This window comes from Scophthalmus maximus, chromosome 3 (genome assembly GCF_022379125.1).
Source record: "Scophthalmus maximus strain ysfricsl-2021 chromosome 3, ASM2237912v1, whole genome shotgun sequence".
Classification (NCBI taxonomy): domain Eukaryota; kingdom Metazoa; phylum Chordata; class Actinopteri; order Pleuronectiformes; family Scophthalmidae; genus Scophthalmus; species Scophthalmus maximus.
In genome coordinates this window covers 8,319,723-8,346,606 of record NC_061517.1, presented here as the reverse complement: position 1 = coordinate 8,346,606, position 26,884 = coordinate 8,319,723, and the positions used below count along the sequence as shown (strand labels likewise).

Here is a 26,884-nt window from a genome sequence, read left to right as displayed (position 1 = left end):
ACCCAAATCACAGTCACAGTCCAGTCACAGATCAGCACCAGGCTCTTAGTCTGTAGGTCCAGTCACAGATCAGCACCAGGCTCTTATTCCAAAGGATCAGTCACATATCAGAGACCAGCACCAGGCTTTTATTCTGAAAGTTCAGTCACAGACCAGTTATCAGCACCAGGCTCTTACTCTGAAGATTTAGTCACAGACCAGCACCAGGCTCATATTCTGAAGGTTCAGTCACTGATCACAGATCAGCACCAGGCTCTTACTTTGAAGGTTAAGTAATGAGCAACATTAAATTCTTATTCAGAAGGGTTCAGTCACATATCAGAGATCAGCACCAGGCTCTTCTTCTCAAGGTTCAGTCACAGATCAGCACCAGACACTTATTGTGAAGGGGCTGTTTCCAGGATGCAGCATCATGTTTCTGCCATGTGGAGATCTCTCATCCTCCCTCTCTCTCCCTCATCCTCCCCTCCTTTTCTTTCCTGTCAGTGTTGAAGAAAAACAAACTTCGCGAATCTCTCGTCCTCCATGTTTGACCGCAGACATCCAGGCTGTTAACGTGAGCCCACAGAGCAAGCCATCTTCAGACCTGCTGCTTATCCCAGATCAGATCTCGGACCTGCTGCTGATCCCAGTTCAGATCAGACAAATGAGGAAGAACTTGATCCAAAGAAGAAATGTCTTTCGCTTCCTGTCGACTCAGCTCTTCTTCTGCTGCTGCTTCACTTTGACTCCCTCCAACGTGTCTTCATCAGACAGACCGACAGAGAGACAGAATGTCAGATAGACAGTCAGACAGAGAGAGACAGTCAGTCGTCTTTCTCTCTGCAGTTTCAGGCTTTTGTGTGAAAATCTAATTTGAGCTAAAGACCGACACCACAACTCCTCCTCCTCCTGTGTCCAGACATCTGATCCCAGACCAGTTCCCCTCTCCTCCCCCTCCGTCTGTTTCTCATTTTCTGCCCTTTTTTTTTCAAAAGACTGAAATTTGAAGCAGAAGGAAAAATTCCAGCCCGTTTTTTTTGTTTTATTTTTTCCAGTGTGACTCTCGTCCATATGACACGTTTGAGTTGTTCTCCAGCAGGAGGCACTACCAGCCTCCTGAGACAAGCTAGAACGTTGTTAGAAAGTCGCTGAGCGTCAATCATTTGTCAACTACTGGTCAAGTCATAATCAACAGATTGTCTTCATTGTATTCCTTGGAATGCTATTTTTGGGATTCAACTACATTTCCCATCTTTTTTTTCATTGTATAAATGTGTGTGAGGTTAGAAGTCAGACACATTTGTTTCATGTCATAAAAACACATCTCTGTTTAAAACTCAACTTTATTGACATGAAACATAAAAGCTTATGACGTTGTCTCCGTGATGTCATATTGGCAATGTCATAGCAAGATTCAGAGAGTCTCCGATCGCCGGCTCCTCAGGCTGTAACGACACTGAGTGTGCAGAGAGTGAAACAGCAGAGGTCAGAGGTCGTAGGATTTCAGTCTGTGGTTGCCCTTGTAACATCTCATTGGTTCAGTGTGAGTAAAAACACATTGTTGTATGATTGTGAGTTGAGGCCTGTACGACAAAGGGTTACTGCCTTTTTAGGGTAACTTCTTCAGGGGTAACTTCCTGGTCAACCCGTACTATGGAAGATGCATAGATTTAACCCAATGCATGTTGCCATGGTAATTGGCTATAACACACACATCCCCATTAAAGCGCACCTAGGAGAACATGAGGGGGATTATGTGAATCGGATATCATTTCACCACATCAATGCTCAGGTATTTGACCATATCCTATTTTAATTGACATGGTTACTTTGTCTTGCCCTTTAAAGTTCTATTCTTATATTTAGGGCAAAGACACATTAGGTGGTGTATTTTGTTATGTTAAAATGGCAACTCAGTGTTATCATCTGAACTGTACATAAGACCGGCTTGGGAACTACATAAAATTATCTTTAACCAGGAAATCAAAACAATTGATATGATATTACCTTTTACATAAAGGATGGACATTGAGCTGCCACCAGGATCAGAACCTCCATAATGGTCTTAATTTATTATTTGCTATGGCTAATAATACGTGAACATGATGCAGGAGTTTTTCTCCTCAAGTTGAGCTAGTTTCAGCTTCTTTTCTGTGAACACATCAAAAGGCTTTTATAAATGTATCTAGAGGATTATAACTTTCAACTCAAATAATCGCATCTGATCTACCTGTTTGTCCTCCACCAGGATACTATAGACCAGAGGGGAGGAAGGGGGGCCACAAGGACGCTGGCTTGGACTCACTGAGGCATTGTGGGTAGTGTATGGCAGTGGGGTCACGTCAGCTGTCCTCCGACCTGTTGCAAAAAAGTGGCCAAAAGTATGTGGACATGTCAACGAAATCAGTAAGTGACGATCATAGTGATCAGGTGTTTGATTTCAAATCTCAGTAGATGATTGATCGGGTGAACAGGTGACCTGTGTGTGAGAGGTGAGACAGGTCATCCGCTTGTCTTCTTTTCTCTGATCTCGGGAGGACACGACGGCTCAGACTAAGGACATCGTCTTTGTCTCCTCTGTCCTTTTCTTCACCAAACTTTACCCGAGTCATCTCCTGTCTCTCTCCGAGACGCTCTGCAGACAGACAGACAGACAGACAATTGAGCTGCCGTTCCTGTTCCCTCCACCAGCTGTGACGCAGGTTCAGCTTCTTCGTGCAGACCGAACTCACCTGCACGATGTAGTGCCTCCTGCAGGCGGCGCTGCGTCTCCCTGAGCTGCTGCAGTAGCTGCAGGCTCTGCTGCACCGGGTCTCTGTAGCGAACACACGCGTACAGCAGAACACACAGTCCGACACACAGCATGAGCCGCCGCAGCATGCCAACGTACGCGGCGAGCAGCTCCTGGATACAGAGGACCAATCACACACGAGTTACCACCTGACACAGACAAACACCAGTCAGTACATTACGGTGTGACATCAGCGTGACGTCAGCGTGATGTCAGCTGTTTACTCACCATGTGTTTGTGCTCAGGATGATTAGAGCTCATCACAAACTGGTAGATTTTTCTCTCCAGGTAGAAATTTAAACACACCAGACACAACAACGCTAACCTACAAACACACACAAACAACACATTAATTAATTACATAACAACAAATGATGAAGTGATTGGCTCCTCCAGCTCCACCTCCTCCAGATCCAGGTACTGTGGAGGAGGGAGAGGAGGAGGAGGAGTTAGAATTACCTGGCTTTGGAGGAGGAGGAGCAGTAGGAATCGACTGCATTAAATTGACAGCATTTATATCGCACATTTGAAGTCCTATATCAACCACTCAAAGCATTTTACAGCACAGTTGACATTCACACATTCATAAAGCGCTTGTATAACCAGCCCTTTGTCAATCATTCACACGCTAGTGGCACAGCAGTTAGGGTCAATTTTGGGTACAGAGTCTTGCCCAAGGCAAGTAGAGTGGACAAGCTGAGAATCCAACCACCGACCAAGTAGTGGATGACCCACTCAAACTCCTTAGCCACAGCCCTCAATGGTAAGAGGAGTTACCTGGCTCTGTAAGGAGGAGGAGGCGCAGGAGGAGTTACCTGGCTCTGGAGGAGGAGGAGTTACCTTGCTCTCGAGGAGCGCTGCGTAGAGGTGAGTAGGAAGGAGGTGCAGAGAGCAGCAGCGTTGTAGCAGCAGGAGCTCAGGCTATGAGCCTCCATCAACAGGAAACTCTGCAGGAAGGAAACTCTGTTAAAGAGCTCAGACAGTGCCACCTGCTGCTCCCTAGACACGCTACTGAGCTCTGAGAAGACCGACCGCAGGCCTGCGAGACACAGACGGACAGAGAGAGGGATGGAGGGACAGAGACAAAGAGAGACAGACAGATGATGATGGAGTCCTGATCTGTGTATTTTCACACTCAGAGTCTGTCAATGTATCCAACCCCGATTAAGTTTTTCACCTTTTGTAGACCATCTCAGGGTGTGTTTGTGCTTTACCCTGTGTCGAGTCTTGCAGGGTGACTCTCAGCTCCTCCCCATTGTTCAGGATCTCCTGCTGCGCCTGCAAGGCCTCACTCTGGGCCTCAATGAGCTCCTGTGCCATCTGCCTGGTGGACTGAAGCTGCTCAGCGACACCTGCTGAACTCTCTGTTAACCTGTATACACATACACAAGTTCAATTCAATTCAATTTGTAAACTGCCAAATCACAACATACATAAGGTCAAGCCGTAACAATATTTCAGAGAAACCCAACAGTTCCCACAATTAGCAGCACTTGGCGACAGGAGAAAAAAACAACTCCCTTTTACCAAATAGACATTTCTATTGGCAGAACCAAACTCACTTGTGGGGGGTCATCTGCGACCGGTTGCGGTGAGAGGAGAGAAATGGGGGAGAGAGAAGAGGAGGTTGAAATAGAGAAGATGGAGAGAGATCAGGAAAAGTTCACCTGTGTTACTCACCTGTGCATGGTGTTTTCTGCTCGGCTCTGCCACGCATCCGACTGCAGGAAGTGACAGATGGAGTGAGTGTGGGTGAAGAACTCCGTGTAGGCGTTGAAGGCCACAGCGTCCATCCCACCTGTACACCTGCTGACCTCGGAGCCGTCAGGGCACGATGGGAAATCCCTACCAGAGCTGACAGAAAGCGACGACATAGATTCCAGGAATTTAATCCATGACGTGCCAGCACCATAATGTAACCAGTGGAGTTGACCCTTGGTGGTCATTCCAGGGAATACAGATTTAGCTCAGTCTAACTGAAATGTTTTATAGAACCATGGGAAATATTGAGGGGTATTAGGGTATTATATTATGCATAAAAGCAGCATTTTTATCAAAACATTTAAATGTATCCTCAGTTTGTTCAGAGCTGCACTGATAGAATGTCTCAGTAAAATAACAAACGCTGGCATTGGTTCTTTACATCAGCTGTCACTTATTAAACTGAGCTGCTATCAGTTTGTGTCTCTCTGCATGCCACTGTCACTTCCTGTCAAAGATGTTTTGAGAGAGAAGAAACTCTGTAACAACACGACTGTAAAAGAATCCAATAGAGTGAGACATCTTCTGTCTACAGGATCTACAGGAATTTTATATATAAGTAGAGAAGTAGCGGTATGTGTGATGAGGTTAATCAGACTGAATTGTTCATTCATAGTCATGGCAAATATTGAAGTGTGTGGATCATTTTTCTAATAAAATACATAGTATGTAGTTGTTATGAATATTCATCGTCACGCAGTGTCACGCAAATAATCATTGTTGAATTCAAATGAAGCCATAATGTAAATATGCATCTCTCCGTTTACGGGTTCTGTTTTAAAACCAGATGGGAAACTCATTTATAAATCTAACGCTCTTCATCACTTGACACTTCACTCTTAACTCTTAACTCTTTTGTCCCTTTCAGGGTCCTGCGGGATGATGACTCGGGATTTCAAGTGATTTGATTGGTCAGTGGCTGCACGGTGGTGTAGTGGTTAGCACCTTCGCCTCACAGCAAGAAGGTTCTGGGTTCGAGTCCCGGTTCAAACCAACCAGGGCCTTTCTGTGTGGAGTTTGCATGTTCTCCCCGTGTGTGCGTGGGTTCTCTCCGGGTTCTCTGGCTTCCTCCCACAGTCCAAAGACATGTAGAATGGGGTCAGGTTCATTGGAGACTCTAAATTGACCGTAGGTGTGAATGTGAGAGTGAATGGTTGTCCGTCTGTATGTGGCCCTGTGATAGGCTGGCGACCTGTCCAGGGTGTACCCCGCCTCTCGCCCAATGTTAGCTGGGATTGGCTCCAGCGACCCCCGCGACCCTTAAATGGATAAAGCGGTAGACGATGAATGAATGAATGAATGAATGAATGATTGGTCAGTAGATGGGCCGTTAACAGGTTCTGAACTTTTCCTGCTCCAGGTAAAGGGACTAAAAACCCAAAGTTACCCCGAAAACTGCTAACATGCGCGCGCGCGCGCGTGTGTGTGTGTGTGTGTGTGTGTGTTTTTACCTGCTCAGGTGACAGTGGGTGAACTTAAGCGCTATCCGGCTCTGGCTCTCCGACGTCATGTCCTTACAGCGCGTGTCCAGGTGCTCCAGAGCCTGCGCCCAGCACTCTCCGTACCTGGGCTGAGAGGCGAGGCCCTGCACGCGCCGCAGTTCCATCCTGCCGCGCCCTGAGTCCGGCTCCGGTCCCGGTCCCGGAGCGGAGCCGGACTCAGAGGGTCCAGGACCAGCGGAGAGTCCGAGCAGCAACAGCACTACGGCAGTCATCTTCACCCGTCTGCGAGGCTAGTCCGCTCGGCCAATCACAGAGCCGCATTTTCGGGCCCGTCAGAGGTCACCGAGAGGTCATGTTTCTGTGATTAGAGATCACGTGAGAGTGGGTGCAGTCGAATTGTCTAATTTGCGTAGGAAGATTCCTAACTGAGTAAAATGACATAAGTATTTCATCGGCAGCTGTGATAACAACTGTTCGAATTCTTTAAATGCTTAGGATAGGTGCTCCAATGCTACCTTTTTCTATCTCCTTTAGCATAGGGTACACTGGACCTAACTTTGCAAAAGGAAAGGCGAAATAGACGCCCCACAATTCATTGCGGCAGCGATCCGAAGTAGAAGAGTATGTATATGACGAGAAGGGACGCAAGTCATCATGTAAGTTACCGTTGCCTTTGATTCCTTTCCATCTTATGCCACACGGTGGTCATGTGGATAAATGTGAGTGTGAGCAAACATTCTCAATGTGACAACCTTTTCCTTTCAGTTTTGTAGCCTATGTCATTGTTTTTATTTCAATTCCAACCTTGGAAATGAATAAATATTTTTCGGTGTTGTCCACGTTCAGCCTGCATGAATCAACGGGCTAAGAACGCACGGGGCGAGAAGATGCGCTTTTTGTAGTCCATCCTCCATCTGTTGGCTTTTCCTAAGTCCTACAAATCCTCCTTTACACCTTTCCTTGACCTCAATGACATTTTCCAATGAAGTTAGGAAAAATAGAAAGGAAAAGGTGACAGGATGGACTTTGCGAATTCACCCATAAGCATGTCTGAGGGCGAGAACATAGTACAAGAACAAGATAAGAATGAGCTTGTACATTTGTTCACCCTTGCACATGCGGATTGTCACGTCTCCTAGAATTCCAAAGATGGCAGGCAACTACAACGTCTCACATATTTTCTTTGATTTGACACTTAAAGCTTAAATGCTTTGTTTAATTTAAACAAGGTTAGGGTTGTGGTAAGGGTAAGGGTTCGTTGTCGTTGCACGCTATCAAGCTTGATAATTATTATTATTATTATGATAATAATTGATATTAACAATAATAAAAATGAAAGATTAGCAGAAGTTGGTCTCATGTTCGTTAAGATTAAATTATTTCAATATCATCATGTCTGACAGGTATTTCCTTTGATAATTTTTGATAAGTGAATAATTATTTTTCTGAACCAGTCAGAAACTCAAAGACATTCATTATCAGAGAAAATATTCACATTTAAGAATGATTGAATAATGATTGATCACTGTTGCCAATTAATTTTCTGTCAATCTACTGATAGATTTATCGATTGACTGATTGTGTGATCACTTCATTGATTGACTGACTGACGGATGGTGTTATCACTGGCTCAGTGTTTGCATGTGGGAGTGAAACAGACAAGTACAGATCAGGGACACAAATGCTTTTAGTTAGAAAGAAAAATAAGAAAACAGGTAGAAACTAGTTTGTCTACAGCGACAGTGAGTTAAAAGCAGAATATTCATCCTCAATATCAGCAACTATGAGGTCACCACACGTCACTACTAAGTCTAAAAACACAACATGGCTCCGCTGACATGGTGGCTTCTGGCAAGACGCACAATATTATAGGCACTAAACTCTGGAACATGCAATATGGTGGCTGGTTACTGTGGCTTGTGCCGGGTCAAGTCCTGCGGAGCAAGTCCGTTCACAGAGGGACACTTGATTTCCGACTGGGCGGCTGACGGAGCGACACATACGCAGAGGGGAGTGGCCTCAGGCCTAGACAAACTTCACCTGTATGACATCACCATGAAGGCGACTGTACGTGGACTTAAAAAACGAGGCACGTTAATTCTCAGGATTAAAACATTCACTCGTTTGTTGTTTTTTGTGTTAAAGTGCTGGAAATGAAGAACGTTAGAGCAACACGGTGCAACTTTTACTGAGCAGCAACGACATGTGGTGATAAATTCTTTTGGTCTCCGTGTCCCAGTGATTAATGCCAAGTTCAGACTACATGACTTTCAAAGTGGTTGGATCACTGGGCAGTTCACACTAAATGACTCCCCCCCCCCCCAGAAATTATTAGAAATTGACCATTCTAGTAGCCATGCTCTCTGCTATGCTTGATGATGTTGTATTCCTCTTCTGGGTTTCTGACTATATATATCGCCTTTTTTTAATCTCACCCCGTCCTGCGCTCTGATAGGCTGGAGTTGTCCCAGATTCATCTAGATATTTTGCCTGCTAGAAATTTATTTGGAAGAGGTGAAACGTTGGCGAGCCTCTTGAATCACATCTTTGAAGAGCTCACACATAGCAATATGTGACTGCCTCTTGAACTATGATTTGGCTCAGATCTGCTGCTTTTGTCTGCGAGTTCAAAAATTTGTTGGTGAGTTCAAAATCAGGCTGAAAGTAATGTGTGAACTAAGTCCAAGTGTTTTTTGTGTAGAAAAACAAAGCCTATCAATGTTTTGCACAGAGCTCTGACTGTGTATTCCCACGCACTGAATTGAAACTCAACTGAATGCTGGCTCTTACCCCCAGCTTCCTGAACCTGAAGAGCTGCTGTTTTAACAAATAGACAGAACTCGGGTCACAACTCTCTGTATTTTAAACATTTTCTAGCTTAATATTGGAGAGAAACACTGGTTTTTCAGACCTTTTAACTGATCTACAGGTCAGCATTACTTTTAAACTTCCTAGGCCAGATTCCGGGAATTTAACCCTTTGAACTCTGCAATAAAAATTGGCCCTCCAGTGCTTACATAGGTATTTTTACTTACTGTGGTGTCATTTTCCTGGAGTATGCCTCATATCTCTAAAATCTGTACAATTTAAGGTAAAAGGTCATGTAAATCAATTAACCATAATAAATTATAAAAGTTCTAGCATCAATTTCGCAACGCAAGCAACAAAATATGACATCATCAGCGTACACCGTGATGAGGTGGAAGATGGCCTATTATCAATTTGAAAAGGATCATGCAACCTACAATCTGATAGTCCCAGATTATCGTAAATACGTAATTATCAGTTACGCACTTCTCGCAAGAGATTGTACCCACTCACCAAAGTTACATAGAGCAATAACAGGGCGAGGAATAGGAATGAAAGAGGTTCCACTCTATCTTCTATCATTTAGAAGATGCTGTTTTAAGGTAAAAAAGTTGCATCGTGTTGCTTTAATGTCCAAACAGAGGCTGTAAATTCAAATCTGAGGGATTCACATAGATGCCACAGCTCAGAGCTAGATTGGATGTTCTCATCACAACAACATAAAGTCCACATCTTTGATCCAAAAGTCAGATCTACAGTTGTGGCAAAAAAAAAAACTGAAGGAGAGGAGTTAACTACAACTCCCAGGGTGTATTTCACTGACGAAGAGCCAATCACAGCGCCTCAGTACTACGGTGAACATGACACTGATTGTGGATCAGTATTGGAGGAATTCGGTAATCATGGGGTTTTTGATGATGTTTGTGTGACAAATCATTTTTATGTAAGTGGGAGTCTTTCTTTTTACGTTGTCTACATCTGGATCCCTAGCGGGGATACTTTTTAACCTCCCAGATACACACAAAGTGACACCAACAATGTAGCTGCATACATCTTAGGAAAGAGCAAGAATACCAGGACCTTCTTCCTGTATTTACTTTATCTCTATAATAAGACAAAATTGGTGAATGCAGCAAGTTCTCCTAAATCACTCGTATGCACAAATTAAGAACAAATCTTTTCGAACAAACGGTTCTTGCATGAGGCCCATTGACTTTGTGAAATATCAGCTAAAGATCCAGAGTTGTTACTAAAACAATCTACCACTGGCCACATTTGCCTTATAGCTAAGGTGGCGTCGTTTAGCAGAGTTACAGCAGAAGGAGCTGGAAAGCAAGGCTGGGGAGAGGGACATCAGCAACATCCTAATTAACCTGCTGCCACTGTGCAGAATCTCATAAGCAGAAAAAAATGGATCGGATGGATAGAAAAGGAAATGAAAAACTGAAGGTTTCATGAGGGGTTCACAGTTATCTACTAACTGTGTCAGTGTTGTTTCACCACATTGCTTTTCTTCAAGTGAACTGCACTCAGTTCCTCCAGCTTCCAACATCAGTTATACTCCATTCTTGCTTGTTCTGTGCTCATGAATTACTCTCAAATCTGGACTTATAGACTAGGTTAGTTTTCAGATCAATTGATTGGTTTGTGTTGCATTCTCCAGTTCATCTGACTCAACATGAAGCTGCATCACACCTCCTTTAAGGTTTTACTTGTGCAGAACACCGACATCACCAATATGGCCATCAGTAATACCCTCTGCGTACGTGCGTCTCCGGTTGAAGGCCTGCGGGGTCTCTGAGCGACATGCAGACAGTTGATTATACAAACTGTTCCAGACGTTCAACACAAAGAAACAATAAACTATGAGTCCATGTCCCACTTTCATTAAGACTAAAAACTAAAATGAATCTACTGTAAAAGTGGATTTGGTTTGACATTAAAATGGCTTCCTTTGGAAACAAAAGAGGACAAAAACAGATTCAATGAAGACCAGTATGGAAGAAGCTCTAAACTGGAAGAACAATTCGCCTGAAATAGTTGAAAAACAATTGAGTGGCTCAAGGTTTTTTTCGTCAAACAATGGACTCATCTGATTTTGAGTTTCAGTGTCTGATCTGAAAAATCAAGAATTCCTTAAGTTGATCAAATATTTCATACGATAATCACAAAGACTGTTCAGAATGAGGTCTGTGCAGAGTCATGAATTAGATATAAATACTCATTCATCAGAATGGCTACCTGTAGGGGGCAGTCTGGAAGAGGATGAAAAACATTACTGACCCCCCCTTTGTTTATTGTGGGATTAATGGATAACAGGGAGGAACACAAATGAGAGATTTTAAGAAACCAGTATAAGGTGCAAACCGTCGCCCCACAACACTTCTGAGGCTTTCAGTCAAGGACTAGTTTCAATAAGGGACTGTCAGTCCACAGGAGGACTTTGAGTAAGAGACCGTCAGTTGATAGCAGGACTTTAAATAAGGAACTGTCAGTCAATAATATCAGTTTAAAGCTGTATAACAGAGACAAAACAATAAACTATCAAAATACGGGGGAAAAAAACAGGTTATATTCCGGAAGTAACATTTCGTTCAGAGTAATGGGTTGTTAAGCGTTGGTTTTTAGTTCCAAACTACTACCCCCCCTCCCCACGGAGACTAGCGGGACACAACAGCTGCCTTTTGATTATATATACACACACACACACGCTGTTTTATCAGTTTTTCCTTTTTGTTTGTTTTTCCTAGAAAAAGACACTATATCTCTCCTCTATGGCCGTCCAGGTCGGTTTTCTGATCCAAAACTTTAAAGTCTCCAGACAAAATCTACAGAGCAGAAGCTGCGACAGTCCCACCAGCTCTGTGTGACGCTATCCTCCGATCTGAAAACAGTGTAAAAACATGAAACCTCAACAAACAGCCCAGTCTCACTCCTCCTCCTCCTGGTGCTGACACAGTCCGTCAGTCTAATAATCGGTCAGCCTGTTCATTGGCCCAACAAATCAGCTGACTCTCTCGCTGACAGCAGTCCGTGACTCAACAGTTTCCTCACGGCTGGGGCATGGGACTGCGGATTGAGGGACAATGTCTCTGAGCTCCCTGCCCTCACCTGCTGCCTCTGGCTCTGCCCTGAGCCTGGCCCTACCATCTGAACCTTGGACAACACCAACCCCAGCACCCCCAGAAGGTCCTGTAGGCATGGAGCTGGGAGGTCTCGAGTTGCTGTTTGACCCTCTTTCTCCTCCTAAAACCTCTCGGCTTTCTGAAGTCACGACCGGCTCCCGTCTTCCCTCTGCCATGCTGACCTCTCTGCTCGGCACCAGACTTCCTCGACCAGGCCGTGTGGTGCTCAGGTCTTGGGGCTGTTCACTCTGGTTTTGTTGAGCAGGGACAATGTTGGTCCTGGTTAAGCTGGGAGATGAGAGTTGCTGCACGTGGGGTCTACTGATCTGAGAGTGTGGCTGGGGGGGCTGCTGTGTTTGAACACGCTGAGAGTGTGGTTGTGCTTGGGGCTGGGCTGGCCTAGGCTGGGAGAGAGATTGTCTGGGTTGTTGTCTATATTGAGTCTGGAGTTGGTCATGCTGAGGGTGCCTTGTCTGCAGTTGGGGCTGCACTTGATGCCTGGGTTGCAGGTGAGGTTGAGATTGGGCTGGGGTCCTGGAATGAGGTTGAGACTGAGTTTGGGTTGGGGTCCTAAACTGGGGTTGAGGATGATTTTGGTTGGAGGTTCTGGACTGGGGTTGAGGATGAGTTTGGGTTAGGGTCCTTGACTGTGGTTGAGGGTGAGTTTGGCTCCTTGATAGGGGTTGAGGATGAGTTTGGGTCCTGGACTGTGGTTGAGGTTGAGTTTGGGTTGGGGTTGGGGTCCTGGACTGGGATTGAGGCTGATTTTGGGTTTGGGTCCTGGACTGGGATTGAGGCTGTGCTTGGGCTGGGGTTCTGGGCTGAATTTGAGGCTGCATTTGGGCAGGGTTTCTGAGCTGCAGTTGTAGGTGGGTTTGGGCCGGGGTTCTGGACTGGGATTGAGTTGGAAGTTGGGTTGGGGTCCTTGACTGGGGTTGGATTTGAGACTGCAGTGAGTGGCTGGACTGGGGTTGAGATTGTTGTCTGTGCTGGCTTTGGGGTTGAGATTGTTGCCTGGGCAGGGGTTGAGGTTGGGGCGCTGTGGGGGACTGGCTTTGTGGAAGTGGCTGCCTTGTTTGGGGTGGATGAACGTGCAAGATTGATAGGGATTGAGAAGGGAGTGACTGAGCTGGAGCAAGATGAGCCTGAAGCTGGGTTCGGTGCTGGGCTGGAGAGTGGACAGACTGTGACTGGGCTTTTTGGGGGGACAGCTGGGGCTGACTGTGGGTTTGGAGTGGGAGTTGTTGGGGCCGGACATGCCTGGTAGGAGATGACTGGGATGCAGGGTATGGAGGCTGGGCTTGGGGCTGACTGGGAGAATGGGTCTGGGGATGTTGTTGGGGATGGGGTGGGACCTGGTGGTGTGTTTGAGGAGGAGGAGGCCGAGGTTCAGACGAGGACTGAGGAACAGATTTGGACTGTGGTCTGGAAGGAGTTTGCTGGGTGTGCTGCAATTGTTGGGTGGTAATCAGAGGCAAAGTCTGGGACTCAACTTCCGGCCTGGACTGGCTGGAGGGTGCTGGGTGTCCAGAGGCTGGGGGGCGGGGAAGAGGAGGCTGATCCAATGTAGATACAGAGGACTGTTGGTGGCGATGATGATGATGGTGGTGGTGGTGGTGATGATGGTGTTTGTGAGGTCTGTCCTTCCTTTTGTGGGTTTTTGATGGGCTAATGCTACTGCTGCTGCTGCTACTTCTTCCTGATCCCTCTCCTCCTTTATCACCTACATCTTCACCCACTTCTTCTTCTCTGCTTCCTCCATCTCCTGCTGCTTCCCCTGTTTTCTCCTTGTGCTTCCTCCCTTTATGCGTCTTGTGTCCATGTGAGTGGCTTTCATCTGAAGCAGTAGGCTGCCTCTGTAATTGTGACTGGCTCTGCTCAGAGGGGGCGGGCTGAGGCTCTGAGGTTTGAGCCCCCTCTCCTATACCACCCTCCCCCTCTGTAGTATCCTTCCTTCCAGTGTCCTTTGTCGTGGTCGTTGGAGTCTGAACACTCTCCCTCTCCTCAACTGTCTCTCTCGTTTTGCGTTTTTTGATTGGAAGAGCTGTTTCCTGGACGACATGTTTGGTGGAAGACTCCTTGGCTGCTCTCCGTTTGGCCTCGGCAGCTAAGATGGCAGCTGTGGTGTAGCTCCCAGCTGTGGAGCTACCAGCAGTTGATACAGAGGAGGTGGATGCTGCAGCAACTGTTGATGCTGCTGAAGCTGAGGCAGGTTTCCTACCCCTTTTCTTGGGGGCGGTCTGTGGTGGCGGTGGAAGTTCCTGTTCTGATTTTCTTTTTCTCCCAGGACGGGACTTGGGCACCATGGCTGGGGATACCACCTGCAGAGGAATTCCCACATCAACAAGTAGCATTAGTATCAACATTTAGAAAAAAAAGTTTTTAAAAACCTTCAACAATAATATCACACAGCAAAATTAATGGTCTTTAAGCTAAAACTAAACATTGTAAATACACATAGCTGCAAGGCTATGTTAATTCAAAAACATCCACCTGGGTTGATGAGGGTTTGTTCGAGGCAGTGCTTTGAGAACTCACCATGAAAATCACAAACATAATCTTGAACTGGGAATATGACTTCCAAATCCACACCCTTCCATAGTAAAGTCTAAAGGTGGAAGTTGAAGACCATACACAAAGGCTCCTCAGCTAGATGTTCTCAGTTCACCCTTATTTCACGTTTTGATTTACCTGGTCTGTCTGGCAGCCTCCCCTGCCATCTGGTTTAACTCTGCTATGGTGTTCCTCAATAGGGCACTCTTTCCTGTCTTGGCTGATTCAAACGCATAGCTAACCTTGGACAAATTTGCCCTTTTAGACCCTACCAAGAGCTGCTGCAGGATGGCTCTGATGGTAAAGGGGGCATACAAGGTCCCCAACCACAAAAGGTAATGATGTCGTCATTTAAATGATACTAGAACATCAGTAAGTATTTTGAATATCTACAAATGTGTCAGTTTTCGGGGGGTCTGCACCCTTTTGTGGTTGGTTGAGAAAAAAGCCCCAGTTGGGCTGGACAGCTTTTGGCTGTGATCCTTAGACTGAATGACAGACCAGTCATACCTTTGAGGCAGTGGAGGTGGTGCTAGTGGAGGACTCTGCCTTGCTGAAGGGCATCTTGACCAGCAGTTTGCCTGGAGTTTTTTCAACCACACGCTTCATGGCCACGCCCTCTGTGGCTTGCCGCATTTTCCCACTGCCTACACAAATACAACAGAAAATAAACACATACACAAAAACCTACAGACAACAAGAAACACCAACAATCTCTGCTCACTGTTGAGTTATTGACTTCAGTTTAACTCTTAGTGTCAGTGCACGAGTACCTTTGGGCCGCCCACGGCCTCGCCCCGACGGTTTCACCACCTTTGGTTTTTTGGGGGGACGTTTCTCTCGACGGGAGGGGCTTCCACGTCCAGTGACAGTAAAATCAAAATCGTTGGGGTCAGTTGTCGTGTCGCCGACCTTCTGGAAGTAGGCAATAAGTTCCACTTTGGATCGAAATGCCTTCCCCTCCGAGCTAAATGATTAGACAAGACAAACAAACATCACTACTAAAACTGTGCTTTTACATCATCTCCTCATGGAGGCCCAACACAGCATCAACAGTGCTTTACTTGATCAGGTAGACATCAAACTTCCCAGCGGAGCGTCCAAACTTTCTCTGTTTGAGTTTACGAGTCCAGCCTTCAGGCAGTGACGGATCATCGTATAGCGGTCCGCGATCTCGGATGATGGAGCGGCGCTGCCTGGGAGAACCTGCAGACTCACTGCCGGCTGCAGATTCCGACCCTGGTGCTGAGGGGCCTGCCACTGGCTCCAACACCTGCAGGAAGGAAGCAACATGAAACCAACAGGATAGTTGAGAACATTTGACCAAGTACATAGAAATAGCTTTGCATTTACATAAAGTATTAGGAGTCTCAGTCATGTCGTAAAACTTTTTTTTTTTTAAATAAACAGTCTATGGATTTAAACGCAGTCTGTGGTTGAAACCAGCTTCTCATCCAAAACACATTTGGAACATGTTGTTTGGCAGATGGGCTGTCTGGCTAACTTCTGACACCTGTCTTTACCTTGGCCTGTGGCTCCGCCCCCATCTGTGGCTGCAGCTCAGCCGTTGGGGCCGTGGCTGGTGATGTGGTCTCAGTCCCCCGGTCAGCATGGCGACGCTCCCTGCGGGCCTTCTTGGTCTTACTGTGGGACCTGTCTCTTTCTCTGGTAGGGAGCTGAGGGTTGACAGGTCCCTCCTCACCCTCCTCCCTTTATAAAACAGATGACATCATACCTGATACCAAATTTGCAATATTTCTTTTGTACCCAATGATTTTAAAATAACACATTTTAGAGGTGTGCGATACCATGATACCATGATACGTGGTGTTTCTGCTTACGGTAATCATACTGTCAAAAGCTCATACTGGCCCATGCTTAAGCTCTGGTTTCAAGGCCTACAAAGCTGGTTCACTTCTTCCCGGGGTAAATCAGCAGTTAGCTAATGGAGCTGCCGACACGGAGTAAAGCGGTGTCTTCACGGTGAGTTGCTACAGTAACTAGTTTGTGAACTACAAACGGGGAAGATAATAAACAATGACCCCAACATTTCCCTTTTCAATATAACTAATTCGTTAACCCTGCTCCTGACAACCGGCATGTCATTCATGCTTGTTAGCTAGCTATAGTTTGTCAGAACATTCAGCAACGTAGCACATTGAAAGGTAAACATCAGAGCATCTTGCGGCAGCGAACAATTAGTAATTGTTAACATAATACATTAACAGCGAAATATTGCTAAAGATGACATGTTTTGATAAGCAAGAAAAAGCATTTTTGATTGGAGTTCAATCCATTGAAATAATGATTCGGAAACAGACAATCTCATAGCTAGCTTGATAGAGTAGAGTATACCTGGTTGAGCAGAGAGCAGTGGTGGAATATAACGAAGTACATTTATTCAAGTACTGTTGCCCCCCCCCCCCCGGATAGTAACCAAGTGGCAACCCACCGTGATGTCACCCATTGGTTTTACGAACTGCTATTTTGAAGCCTTGAGTTTTGCATTTTGACCAGCGCTTTCATGGCTTTTAGGAACCAGAAGTAGGACTAAGGGGTACCATTATAAGAGCTGTTCGAGTTCTTTAAATTCTAGTAAAGGTGCTTAAATGCTTCCTATCTTATCTCCTTTAGCATAGGGTACACTGGACCTTCCTGTGCGACAGAAAAGGAGAAATAGACGCAATTCATTGTGGTAGCAATATGTAATGTGACGCGCCATGCATGAACTTAGATGATTACATCCAAAGTAGAAGAAAAGTATGAATATGAATATGATGGAGAAGGGACTTACTGTTAAGCCTATTAAGCATTTGTATCTTATGTCACACGGTGGTAATACACTCTGAAAAATGCTGGGTTGAGCCGGTGCGCCTTTTTTTAGTCAATCTTTGGAAATCTGTAGTTTCACCATGGCAGGCACACGTCAATAACATTTGCCGTTGAATAATATTACATAGCATAGTGTAAGTGGAGTCGGATTCCCTTAGCACAGCTGTTGGCTTTTCCGAAGTTTCCATTGAGGATTTGGAGAAGTGGTTAGGAAAAGGCGATAGAAAGGACTTTTCGAATCCACCATAGACTTCAATAGATACAGACTCATTTTTGCAACCAGAGGAGTCAACCTCTGCTGGTCATTCCAGGGAATACAGGATTTAGGCACTTTAGCATTGGCTTCACATTCCAGACCCAGTAACTACATCCATTTTCATATATAGACTATGATTGTAGTCACAGTGTGTGATGAAGCTGCTGGTGGAGGTGAAGCAGGAACAGGAAGTGAGCTGTAGAGGACGGACGGAAACACACATACACCTGCCTTGCTCAGCAGTTCTAGGGCATCTAGATGCTAATCTCACTGGGCCTAATGTGTCTCGACCCACGGACAGTAGGGGGAGCAGGTTGTCGGGAGAGCGGGCCGTGTGCCTGGGTGTGTGTGTGGATGGGGGTTAACCCGGGTTACTGAGCAGCCTGACTCTGTCCACTCTCATGAAAACACTGTGTTTGCTAATCAGATAGCAGCCGTTAGCTCCCTCCCTTTCTGACGGCAGCGGGTGGACACACCGCTGGTGTCCGGGGCTGTGATGTTTATGACGAAGACACGCCACCGCCGACGCCTGGCCTGACTTCACGAGGAGCTGTGTGGAAGTCAGAGCGGCTCGGTGGCGCACCGAGAGTGGGCTAAGCTAAGGCTAACCTCCGCTCCTGCTCCAGCAACTGAAGTACAGACTTAGCAGTAAGTTGGTGACGTATTCCCGCTAACCCCGCTCCGCCGCGACAGGCCGCGGGGAAAACCAACGCACTTTTACTTCAATAAAACACACAACACACAAAGCTCGGCGGCGGTGGGAGGCGGCAGCAGCGGCGGCGACGCTGTAATAGAGAATAAAATGTAAAAATCTCACTTACAGTCTCTCCTCTTCACTCTCCACGGCGGCCATTTTTATTTAAATAAATAATTTTATATTAAAAAAAGCCCCCAAACATCTCTGCTCCCTCCTGCTGCACCCCGCCCCCTCCGACTCCATTTTCAACCACCGTCACTTGCCAAACACCGCGAGATCTGCACCAACGTGAGGTCAACGCGGAACAGGGGCGTTGTAATGTGATTTCAAAAACAACAACAAAACTCTGGTTTGTGTTTTGGTGCTGAATTTAATTTCCAAATAATATGTAGACAGCAATTTTCGGCTGATGATGTTTAAAATTTAATTTCTATATAAACCTTCTTTTTTTAAGTTTCAGTTTAAAATTAAAGTCTTAATTCATCTTAATTAAAGTCTGATAATTATATTTATTATCTTTGATATTGTGTATGATATAAATCATGCCTGGCCAAAGTTTTGTCTCGCGGATGGATGACCTGAGAGGTCTGTACCTGAAGCTCTTGTTTGGCTGCCTGCATGTGAGCTGTGCTAAGAATCTTCTCTATGTTGAATGAACTAATATATTCAAGTAAGCACAACTGAGGCTCATTGAGTTAATTATTTTATTCGCCAATGCTAAAATCAATAACAAGTCCCCCTCCCTTTCATTAAACACCTGTGAACATTAAGTTTTTGCTTTATTCTATCCACACTAAGGGCCAGCTGTTGTCTGTCGTCATTCAAATCACAGTTTTTTCTTGTCTCAGGTTTTGCCTCTTGAGTACTGTTTTAATGTGTCTCTTGTGTAGTTTGTCTTGGTTTGTCTAATACGTACTTAGTCTCAGGTTTAGTTTGTCTCTTGTTTAGTTTTTTAGCTGATCATCTTATCTGTAAATATTGAAAGGTAAGATGAAAAAAAATATCTAAATGGGTAATATGATTTAATGCACTTTTTGTAAGTCGCTTTGGACAAAAGCATCAGCTAAATGAATGTAATGATAAACTAGCTCATGTGGACATCACGTGTGTCTTTTATTTGTCATGACGTGGTCAGTGACGGAGACACGTCCTACAGCGGAAGAGTTGGCTTTCCATAGTTGTGTCATGTCTCGCTCTTCTCATTATTTGCTGCTCGCGAGCTTTTATTTTGGAGGGTCACTCCCGGAAGCGGCTAAAATAGCATCGAGTTTGTTGGCGGGCGGAAGTAGCTAAACCCGTTAGACTAAACTCGGTGACCATCCACAGGCAGGTCGTGTAGTGTTGACGGTTTTACCGGGTTGGGTTTGTTCCGGACTCTGATGTGACCGACTGCTCCATATCCCGATGTGACACCCCCCACAATACCCCACTCCACTCACAACCACTGTTAGCTGTTAGCTTCAAAGTTTAGTTTAAGTTAGACGATGTCGGGGGTAGACCCAAGGGGACACTTTCTCTACACCCTGCCGTCCAACGTCCTCTGGGACTTCTGCCAGGTCATGGACGGACTGTCAGACCTGGACTGGACCCGCTTCGGTGAGTCAGATTCGTGTAGGCGGAAGAGAGGGACAGTCAGTCTCTTTACCTGTTAACTTACCTGTTTTTTTTAAACCTCTTTGTCTCTACAAACGTCTGTCTGTTTAACTGTCTCTTAACCTGTCTGTATACCCGTCTGTTTGTCTGTCTGTTTACCCACATGTCTCTTTACCTGTCTGTCTGTTTACACACCTGTCTGTCTGTTGCCCGTCTCTCTCTCTGTCACAGCCTCGGAGGTCCTCCTCGACCAGACCGCTTTGCGATTGGCTGAGAGGAGGGAGAGGCGGACTGATTGGGTGATGAATCAATGGGGCAACAGGAACGGTCGAGTCGGGGAGCTGATCGACCTGTTGGAGCGTCTACAGCTGTTCCGCCCCCGTGATGTCATCCTTGGCTGTGAGTTTACCTATGATGACCCCCGACCTCTGAGACGTCATCAGTCCTCAAATGTAACCTCCGAAGGAGTTAGAGCCTGAAGTGGGACACAGCTACTGTTAAGGATGTACTAACACTCATTGTGTCTGTCTTTCTCTCTTTTTCAGGGATGTCCAGTCAGAAGTCTCGCTCATCCTCCCTTCGACCTCCACCTCCTCCTCCTCACCCTCACGTCTGTCTCCCTCAGTTTGACCCCCCTCCAAAATCATCTGAGGCCCAGCCTACATTAAGCACCTGCAGACTGACAGGTGGGTGTGTTTTTGTGTTTGACAACCAAAAAGAAACGACTGATCAACCAGTCTGTCTTTTGTAAATGTGTTTTTTTGATTATTCTATTCAAATCAATTTTAATCGTAAAGTGCCAAATTACAACTTACATCTCAAGGCACTTTATATAGTAAGGCTCCACCTCAGGTCACTTTTGCTGTTTCAACCAGCAACACCACAGACCAAGCAAACAGCCCATTCCAAACATGCATGTTTAGAAGGGGCTAAACTAGTAACTAGTAACGTCAACAACAGAGCGGAGCATTCCGCCTCCTCATTTTTGTCTCTTGTACATGAGCGCATTGCACTACATGATGGTAGTTGTGTGGCCTGGTGGCAGACTGAGAGCTGCTTTACTGAAGCAATGGTGCTAAACACATATTACAGATCTTTTATGTTATTGAGAAATATAAAAATAGTCAATGGTGCTACAAATTAGACAATGGCGGGCTGCCACAGTCTAGGTAATTAGTTTTAAGTATAGAGACCATTGTCTGATGTGATGAGAAGTTTGTTTGTAACCTTCAGCAGTGCTGTTTCTGTGATATGATGTTCTCTGAGTCCTGACTGTTCTCAAGCAAACTATTCCTGTGCAAATAATCACATTACTGTATTGTTTGTCAGCAGGATTGCACAAAAACTACAAAAAATATTTCCATGAAACTTGGTGGAAGGATGAGATATGGGTCAAGGAAGAACCCATTACATTTTGGCGTGAATCTCAACAAAGGGGCAGATCCTGAAATTTTTGATCACTCGCTTTAACATTGTGGGATAGGACATTTTTTGACATTTTTACCAATTCCCTAGACAGTAATTTATGGATCCTGATTAAAAGAAATCTGACATATTTGGGGAACTGATATCTATGAGTGTGTGATAGAATTTAAGGGCACCGCTAGGTCTTGGTGGAGGTATGAGCAGTACCAAGTGACATTATAGTTTAAAATGAAACAGTGTAACTCTGCACCCTTGTGGCTGCTCTGAGAACTCTACTAATGTTGATGGCTCGGCTCCACTTCTTTCTTCAGAAGATAAAGGAGGAGGAAGATTACTACCCAGACCTGCCCCACCCCCCTCCAGTCTGCATTCTGACCGCCACCCACCCCCCAAGGTCTCTCTTTCACACACACACACACACACACACACAGCCTCACACACTCATTCCTGTGTGGGCCCTTAGGCAAGGCCCGTCATGCTACCTGCCTCGATTATTGTAAGTCGCTTTGGACAGAAGCATGAGCAAAGTGAATGTAATTTTAATGTTGTGTCAATGATAATGACTATGGCAATAATAATAATAATGTGATCTCTTAGACTGACCCAGTGGTGGCGTGTGGAGGCGGGGTGATGTGCTGGTCGTATGAAGAGGTGCATGCTGGGACCAAGGGATTCTCCCCCTCCCTGCAGGTGGGGGAAGGGGGTTTTGGAGTTGTGTATAGAGCCACTCTGAGAAACACTGACTGTGCCATCAAGAGACTCAAACAGGTCAGCTAATCACAACACAGATCACACACGACTCACTATTACTGCTTTCCAGTCAGAGGGTGGTGGCCCCCCACAGGGCCTGAGGAAATGTGTTCCAGTAACACCTTTCCAGGGTGACAGACAGGTACGAGTTCGATGACACATGAAAGCACTTACCGTCTCGTGCTGTGCGTGCGTGTGAATGTGTATGGGCGGACAGTTATTATAGTTGTGATGTTGTTTTTGTTTTGTTGCTTTTATTATATTTGTTTGTTGTTGTTACCGATGTCATTGTCAATGTTGCTGTAGGATTGTGTGTTGGACTGGAATCTGCTGAAAGAGACTTTCCAGACCGAAGTGGAGAAACTCTCAAAGTAAGTGACGTCAAAATAAATTCCTGTGGACTGGTAACAGTGACAGTGGTCAGAGTGAAAATTCTAAATAAAAGCCTCCTTTTTTGGTTCAGGTTCAGACATCCAAACATTGTGGATCTGCTCGGTGTCAGTGAAGGAGGTGGATCACTGTGTCTCATCTACAGCTACATGGACAACAGATCACTGGAGGAGCAGCTACACAAAGTAACACTCACACAGACAGAGATAAACAGACAGAGACAGACTCATACACTCTATCGTTAGATTTTATAAAAAAGACTATCCTGATATGATTTTGAATGTTTCTCTCTGTCTCTGTGTGTGTAGCAGTGTGTTGCCCTATCCTGGTCTCAGAGACTCAGTATTGTTGAAGACGTTTCGTCAGCACTGGCTTTCCTCCACTCCCCCCCCGACAGACACGCGCCACTGATCCATGGAGATGTCAAGAGGTCAGCAGCTATGTACCCTCCGCACACCACACGAGCACTTGACTCATCACATCCTGTCATGTGATGGTACATTACAGATCCACCTGTGTCTCTTTGTCCTCAGCTCTAACGTTCTGTTGGACTGCCACCTGGTAGCGAAGCTGGCTGACTTTGGTCTTGCACGTTTTGCGTCTCTCGGGTCATCGGGATGCTCTGTGGCTCGGACGGCATCAGTCGGTAAAACAGAGACGATCAGAGGAACACTGGCATATCTGCCTGACGAGTATGTGAGAAACGGGGAGCTGGGGACCGCCGTGGACGTCTACAGCTTTGGAGTGGTGAGACACAGCAGGGGGAGATGGGAAATGTAGGTTACTAAAGGCTGTGATCTGGGGTCAAGCTGATGGATGCATCTGAAATCAAACTGGGATTATTTATTCATCTGCCCACTTCCATCACATTTACTGTGTGTGTGTCTCAGGTGTTGTTGGAGGTGCTGACTGGTCGTCGAGCTCTGGAGAGAGACACCGCGTCAGGAGAGAGATACCTGGTGAGAAAACGCACAGTTTGTGGTACACCTGTATAAAGATGTCCACCAGGTTCCTAGCACAATATTAAAATGTTCCTGTGCAAACGTTTAACTCAATATTTTTCTTGTTCTGATTGTTGTGGTTTTGGTGGCTGTGACTGTTGTTGTGGTTGTGGTGGTTGTGATGGTTGTGGTGGTGGTTGTGTAGAAGGACCTGGTGGAGGAGGTTGAGGAAAGTCCCACTGGTTCGTGTGCAGCAGCCTGGAGGAAGCACCTGGACCATCGGCTGATCACAGGTCAGTGTGTCTGATATCGGGGCTGATCAACCTGAGGTTTATCACTGGAAATATAATACAGTGGTAGAATACAGTGAATATAGTTCAGTGGTAGAAAAATACAGTAAATATAATACAGTGAATAAAGTACAATGGTAGAATGTAGTGAATATGGTTGTGGTAAAATTCTGTGAATATACTACAGTTGTAGGATACTGTGAATATAATAGTGGTAGAGCACAGTTAAATACCTGGGAATCACCACAACTTAGTTAGAACTGAAGAAGCCTCTTGAATTAGAGGTGAAACGTCTTCAAGAAATTCCGACCAAGTCCAGTTGTTATTGATTCAACACCCTCTTGAAGATGCTGCAGTGTGAACATCCTCAGTGTTTCTGGTACAGATAAAGAAGTATCAGGACTTAACCACAATGCTTCTTCATGAGCTCCTCTGTCTCTGTCGTGTCTTAAGGGGGGGCTGTAGAGCCTGCTGACTGGATGGAGGTAGTGTCTCTGGCCAACAGCTGTTTGGACAGGAAGAGGAAGAAGAGGCCAGCCATCAGCGAGGTCTGTGAGCTGAAATCTCAGGTTCTGTGTGAACAATGAACAACAGAATTAATTGTTTGAGATTTCATGTTTGAATGAAATATCATTTCGACCCGAATCCACAATGCACATTTTACCTACATGTAATTTTGCCAACACCTACAACAAAGGCTGTTGTAGCCACACCCTAAACCCAACAGGAAGTCCGCCATTTTGATTACTCACTTTTAAATTTATATTTTCTTCGGGATTGATTGACAGCATCAGATCAGTTAACGAGGCATGGCCTTCCCCAGGGCTCCTTTCTGGATTCTCTGCTCTTCCTTACATCTTTATTTTCCTCTCAGGTCCTTAAGAAATTAAAGGACGTCCACAACATGGTGACGAAGACCTGCTCCTCTTCCCTCCTCCATCACCCTCCTCCCCCTCATTGGAATCACCCTTCCCAGTCCTTCCCCTGCCTACCTATGTCCATCGACTCCAAAGTGAGTGCTTTGTCCAACCAGCTGTCCAAACTGGGACCACTGGAGGACACCGACCAGCCCTCTCAGTACTCTACATCCTCCTCTTCCTCCTGTGCCCCTGCCATTCCTCACCCACTCCACTCCTCTTCTGTGTTTGGGGGACCGTGTGAAACCGATGAGAGTCGAGGTTTCTCCCAGTTCAGGTCAGACGGGACCAACTCCTGTTCTCCGTCACCGTCCACCAGAAACCAGTGCCCCGGTCCACTTCGGCCCTCAAGGTCCACTTCTGTTCCCACTGAGGACCAGTACAACTTCCCTCCTCAGCCCAGTAGCTCAAGAGACAGACCAAGGGCCGGAGCCCTCAAGGGACCTGACACCAAAGGGCAGACCACAGCACAGCTCTATTGTGTCCCAGAATGCCTCTCTCCTCCAGGGTCCCTGCAATCGATGTCCCCAAGGTCCTCAGGTACAGTGAGTGAGTGAGTGATTGAGTGAGCGAACAACTAGTGACAAACTAGTTATGCTAGTTGTAGTAGTTAATGAAGGTGGAGTTCAATCACAAACTGAGTGGATATGGATTCATGACGTGTTGGTTTAGTCAATATTGATTAAGAATGAACAGTATCAGTACTAATCCTTATCTCAGCATAATAATAGTTGAGTGTGAAAATCCTGCATATCATTTCAAACATGTGTCTGTTTGTTTTCAGTTGACATGAATCACAGTGAGGAGTCAAAGATTCAGGTGGCAAAGCTGCTGTTGTCTGACGACCTATGTACGTAAACACCTTCACAAACTGTCGTTTATATCATACCTTTGTTTTGATCATGTCTAATGATGCTGTTCTTTTCCCCCATATTTGCTCAGATAGAGAGGTGGCAGCTGTGGGCTCCAGACAACCAGAGGAGAGTGATGAGCTTGATTATCTCCCTGCCAAACACGACTGATGGATTGTGAAGCTACGTGGAGCAGAGAGGTCACATGATGGCGTCTCATTACTCATGACCAAAGAGTCTGACAGCGCTGTTCGTAGATTGAGCTCCTAGACAAGACCTATTGGATGACGACAACCTGTTGGACCACAACTTGTTGTATGACGACGTCGACCAGTCAGATGACGATATCGACCTGTCGGATGACAAGCTGCAGGCAGCGACCTACAGGTGGCGCTGTGTCACAGATCTCTGTTAACTGAAGCGCCTGGTATGCCTCTCACCACAGACATACTGTGTCCATGTCACTGTGAAGAAACCAGGTCATACTTCTACAGGTTCACATAAAGGTACAACTCGGTGAGGGGGACCCTGGGGTCAGAGCCTATACTTGAAGTTACGGTTCACATCCCGCGTGATTGGAAACTTAATGACCAATAACGAAGAGACAAAGCAGCTGCAGCAGGGGGAGGCCATCGTCATGGCTCCTCCCATACACACATCATGTTTACATCATCAACCACTCGTTTCTTTTCTCATCATCCAGTAAAATATCAAGGCTGTGTCTGAAATCATTCACTACTCACTATATACTGAGTCCACTATTTTGTATTGCTGTCTAAATGTTTAGTGGGAATTAGTATATGCTACAGAGTAGACTCAGTGTCCTAGCCAGGCCAGCGGCCTGTACTACAAAGCATGTTCAACATACCTTGAACATACATACTGAACCTAACAACGGCCATCCTGAAAACCTGTACTATGAAACTGGTTATCAACTGTCTCAGTTAACTGGGTTTTCATATCCAGGTAGGAGCATGTTCATGTGGAAGAGGCGGAGGCATTAATTACAAGCAACATAGTCAGAAAGATGAATAAAGTTCTATAATCTCTCCATAATATAATCAAACGACTTGAATAGAAAAGAACCACTCAAAATATGTTTTGATATTTAAAGCCCAATGATTTTCTGTAAATAAGCACAGGGATTTTATCAAGTTTACTATTGAGGGAATATTTTTACTAACTATTAGGAACAGAAGTTGAAGTAATGTCAGACTCCTGCTGCTAAAGCAGAGATAAGTAGTTATGTGATGAGGTAAATCACACTGAATTCTAAATTCAAAGTCATGGGAAATATTCAAGTGTGTGGAATAAAATAAAATTTTTATAATAAAATATATTTTGTTTTTATTACTATTTATCGTCTAACAATCTTTGAGTGTTATTAAACCTGCAGTGATAGAAGAAAAAAGTAAAACACTGTCAGGAATCAAATAATCTTTGTTTAATTCAAATGAAGCTATAATATAAATTAGCCGAT

At 45.4% G+C, this 26,884-nt stretch overlaps 3 protein-coding genes across 10 annotated transcripts; 1 reads left to right on the top strand and 2 right to left on the bottom strand.

Annotated features, from left to right (window-relative positions):
* Nucleotides 1-44: 44 nt before the first annotated feature.
* LOC118316928 lies at nt 45-6,655 on the bottom strand. 3 transcript variants are annotated; one of them, XM_035645229.2, is made up of 9 exons: nt 5,986-6,655; nt 4,454-4,627; nt 3,988-4,145; nt 3,614-3,812; nt 3,002-3,098; nt 2,715-2,886; nt 2,462-2,617; nt 2,213-2,340; nt 45-743 (listed from the first exon to the last, which is right to left on the bottom strand). In XM_035645229.2, the coding sequence occupies exons 1-9, from the start codon at nt 6,246-6,248 to the stop codon at nt 720-722; spliced, it is 1,371 nt and encodes a 456-aa protein (XP_035501122.1). In that variant the 5' UTR covers nt 6,249-6,655; the 3' UTR covers nt 45-719. The 3 variants fall into 3 exon arrangements, with proteins under 3 accessions (XP_035501122.1, XP_035501121.1, XP_035501120.1); XM_035645228.2 differs by lacking the exon at nt 45-743 and adding an exon at nt 1,308-1,438 and having other exon boundaries at nt 5,986-6,654; XM_035645227.2 differs by lacking the exon at nt 45-743 and having other exon boundaries at nt 1,308-2,340.
* Nucleotides 6,656-7,645: 990 nt separating this feature from the next.
* mecp2 (methyl CpG binding protein 2) lies at nt 7,646-20,101 on the bottom strand. 2 transcript variants are annotated; one of them, XM_035645202.2, is made up of 6 exons: nt 20,036-20,101; nt 15,986-16,172; nt 15,527-15,735; nt 15,236-15,429; nt 14,973-15,109; nt 7,646-14,230 (listed from the first exon to the last, which is right to left on the bottom strand). In XM_035645202.2, the coding sequence occupies exons 2-6, from the start codon at nt 16,007-16,009 to the stop codon at nt 11,789-11,791; spliced, it is 3,006 nt and encodes a 1,001-aa protein (XP_035501095.1). In that variant the 5' UTR covers nt 16,010-16,172; nt 20,036-20,101; the 3' UTR covers nt 7,646-11,788. The 2 variants fall into 2 exon arrangements, with proteins under 2 accessions (XP_035501095.1, XP_035501094.1); XM_035645201.2 differs by lacking the exon at nt 20,036-20,101 and adding an exon at nt 18,372-18,505.
* irak1 (interleukin-1 receptor-associated kinase 1) lies at nt 17,719-26,760 on the top strand. 5 transcript variants are annotated; one of them, XM_035645219.2, is made up of 15 exons: nt 17,719-18,198; nt 20,072-20,239; nt 20,386-20,526; nt 21,577-21,659; nt 21,863-22,033; nt 22,322-22,386; nt 22,479-22,590; nt 22,714-22,835; nt 22,939-23,152; nt 23,296-23,364; nt 23,552-23,639; nt 24,090-24,184; nt 24,511-25,093; nt 25,338-25,403; nt 25,496-26,760. In XM_035645219.2, exons 2-15 carry the CDS (start codon nt 20,143-20,145, stop codon nt 25,573-25,575), a joined length of 1,986 nt encoding a protein of 661 aa, XP_035501112.1. In that variant the 5' UTR covers nt 17,719-18,198; nt 20,072-20,142; the 3' UTR covers nt 25,576-26,760. The 5 variants fall into 5 exon arrangements, with proteins under 5 accessions (XP_035501112.1, XP_035501110.1, XP_035501109.1 ...); XM_035645217.2 differs by lacking the exon at nt 17,719-18,198 and adding an exon at nt 18,428-19,843 and having other exon boundaries at nt 22,717-22,835; XM_035645216.2 differs by lacking the exon at nt 17,719-18,198 and adding an exon at nt 18,431-19,843 and having other exon boundaries at nt 21,580-21,659.
* Nucleotides 26,761-26,884: the final 124 nt, after the last annotated feature.

Coding starts and splice junctions, on each gene's coding strand:
- LOC118316928 (XM_035645227.2), bottom strand. CDS start 6,248: ATGACTGCCGTAGTGCTGTTGCTGCTCGGACTCTCCGCTGGTCCTGGA. Junction 2,887..3,001: donor ATCCTGAGCACAAACACATG/GTGAGTAAACAG, acceptor CTCTGTATCCAG/GAGCTGCTCGCCGCGTACGT. Junction 2,618..2,714: donor GGAGGCACTACATCGTGCAG/GTGAGTTCGGTC, acceptor GTCTGTCTGCAG/AGCGTCTCGGAGAGAGACAG.
- mecp2 (XM_035645201.2), bottom strand. CDS start 18,403: ATGGCCGCCGTGGAGAGTGAAGAGGAGAGACT. Junction 15,736..15,985: donor GGGCGGAGCCACAGGCCAAG/GTAAAGACAGGT, acceptor TCCTTCCTGCAG/GTGTTGGAGCCAGTGGCAGG. Junction 15,110..15,235: donor AGGCCGTGGGCGGCCCAAAG/GTACTCGTGCAC, acceptor GTATTTGTGTAG/GCAGTGGGAAAATGCGGCAA.
- irak1 (XM_035645215.2), top strand. CDS start 19,732: ATGTCGGGGGTAGACCCAAGGGGACACTTTCTCTACACCCTGCCGTCC. Junction 22,591..22,713: donor TGGAGGAGCAGCTACACAAA/GTAACACTCACA, acceptor CTGTGTGTGTAG/CAGTGTGTTGCCCTATCCTG. Junction 25,404..25,495: donor GCTGTTGTCTGACGACCTAT/GTACGTAAACAC, acceptor ATATTTGCTCAG/ATAGAGAGGTGGCAGCTGTG.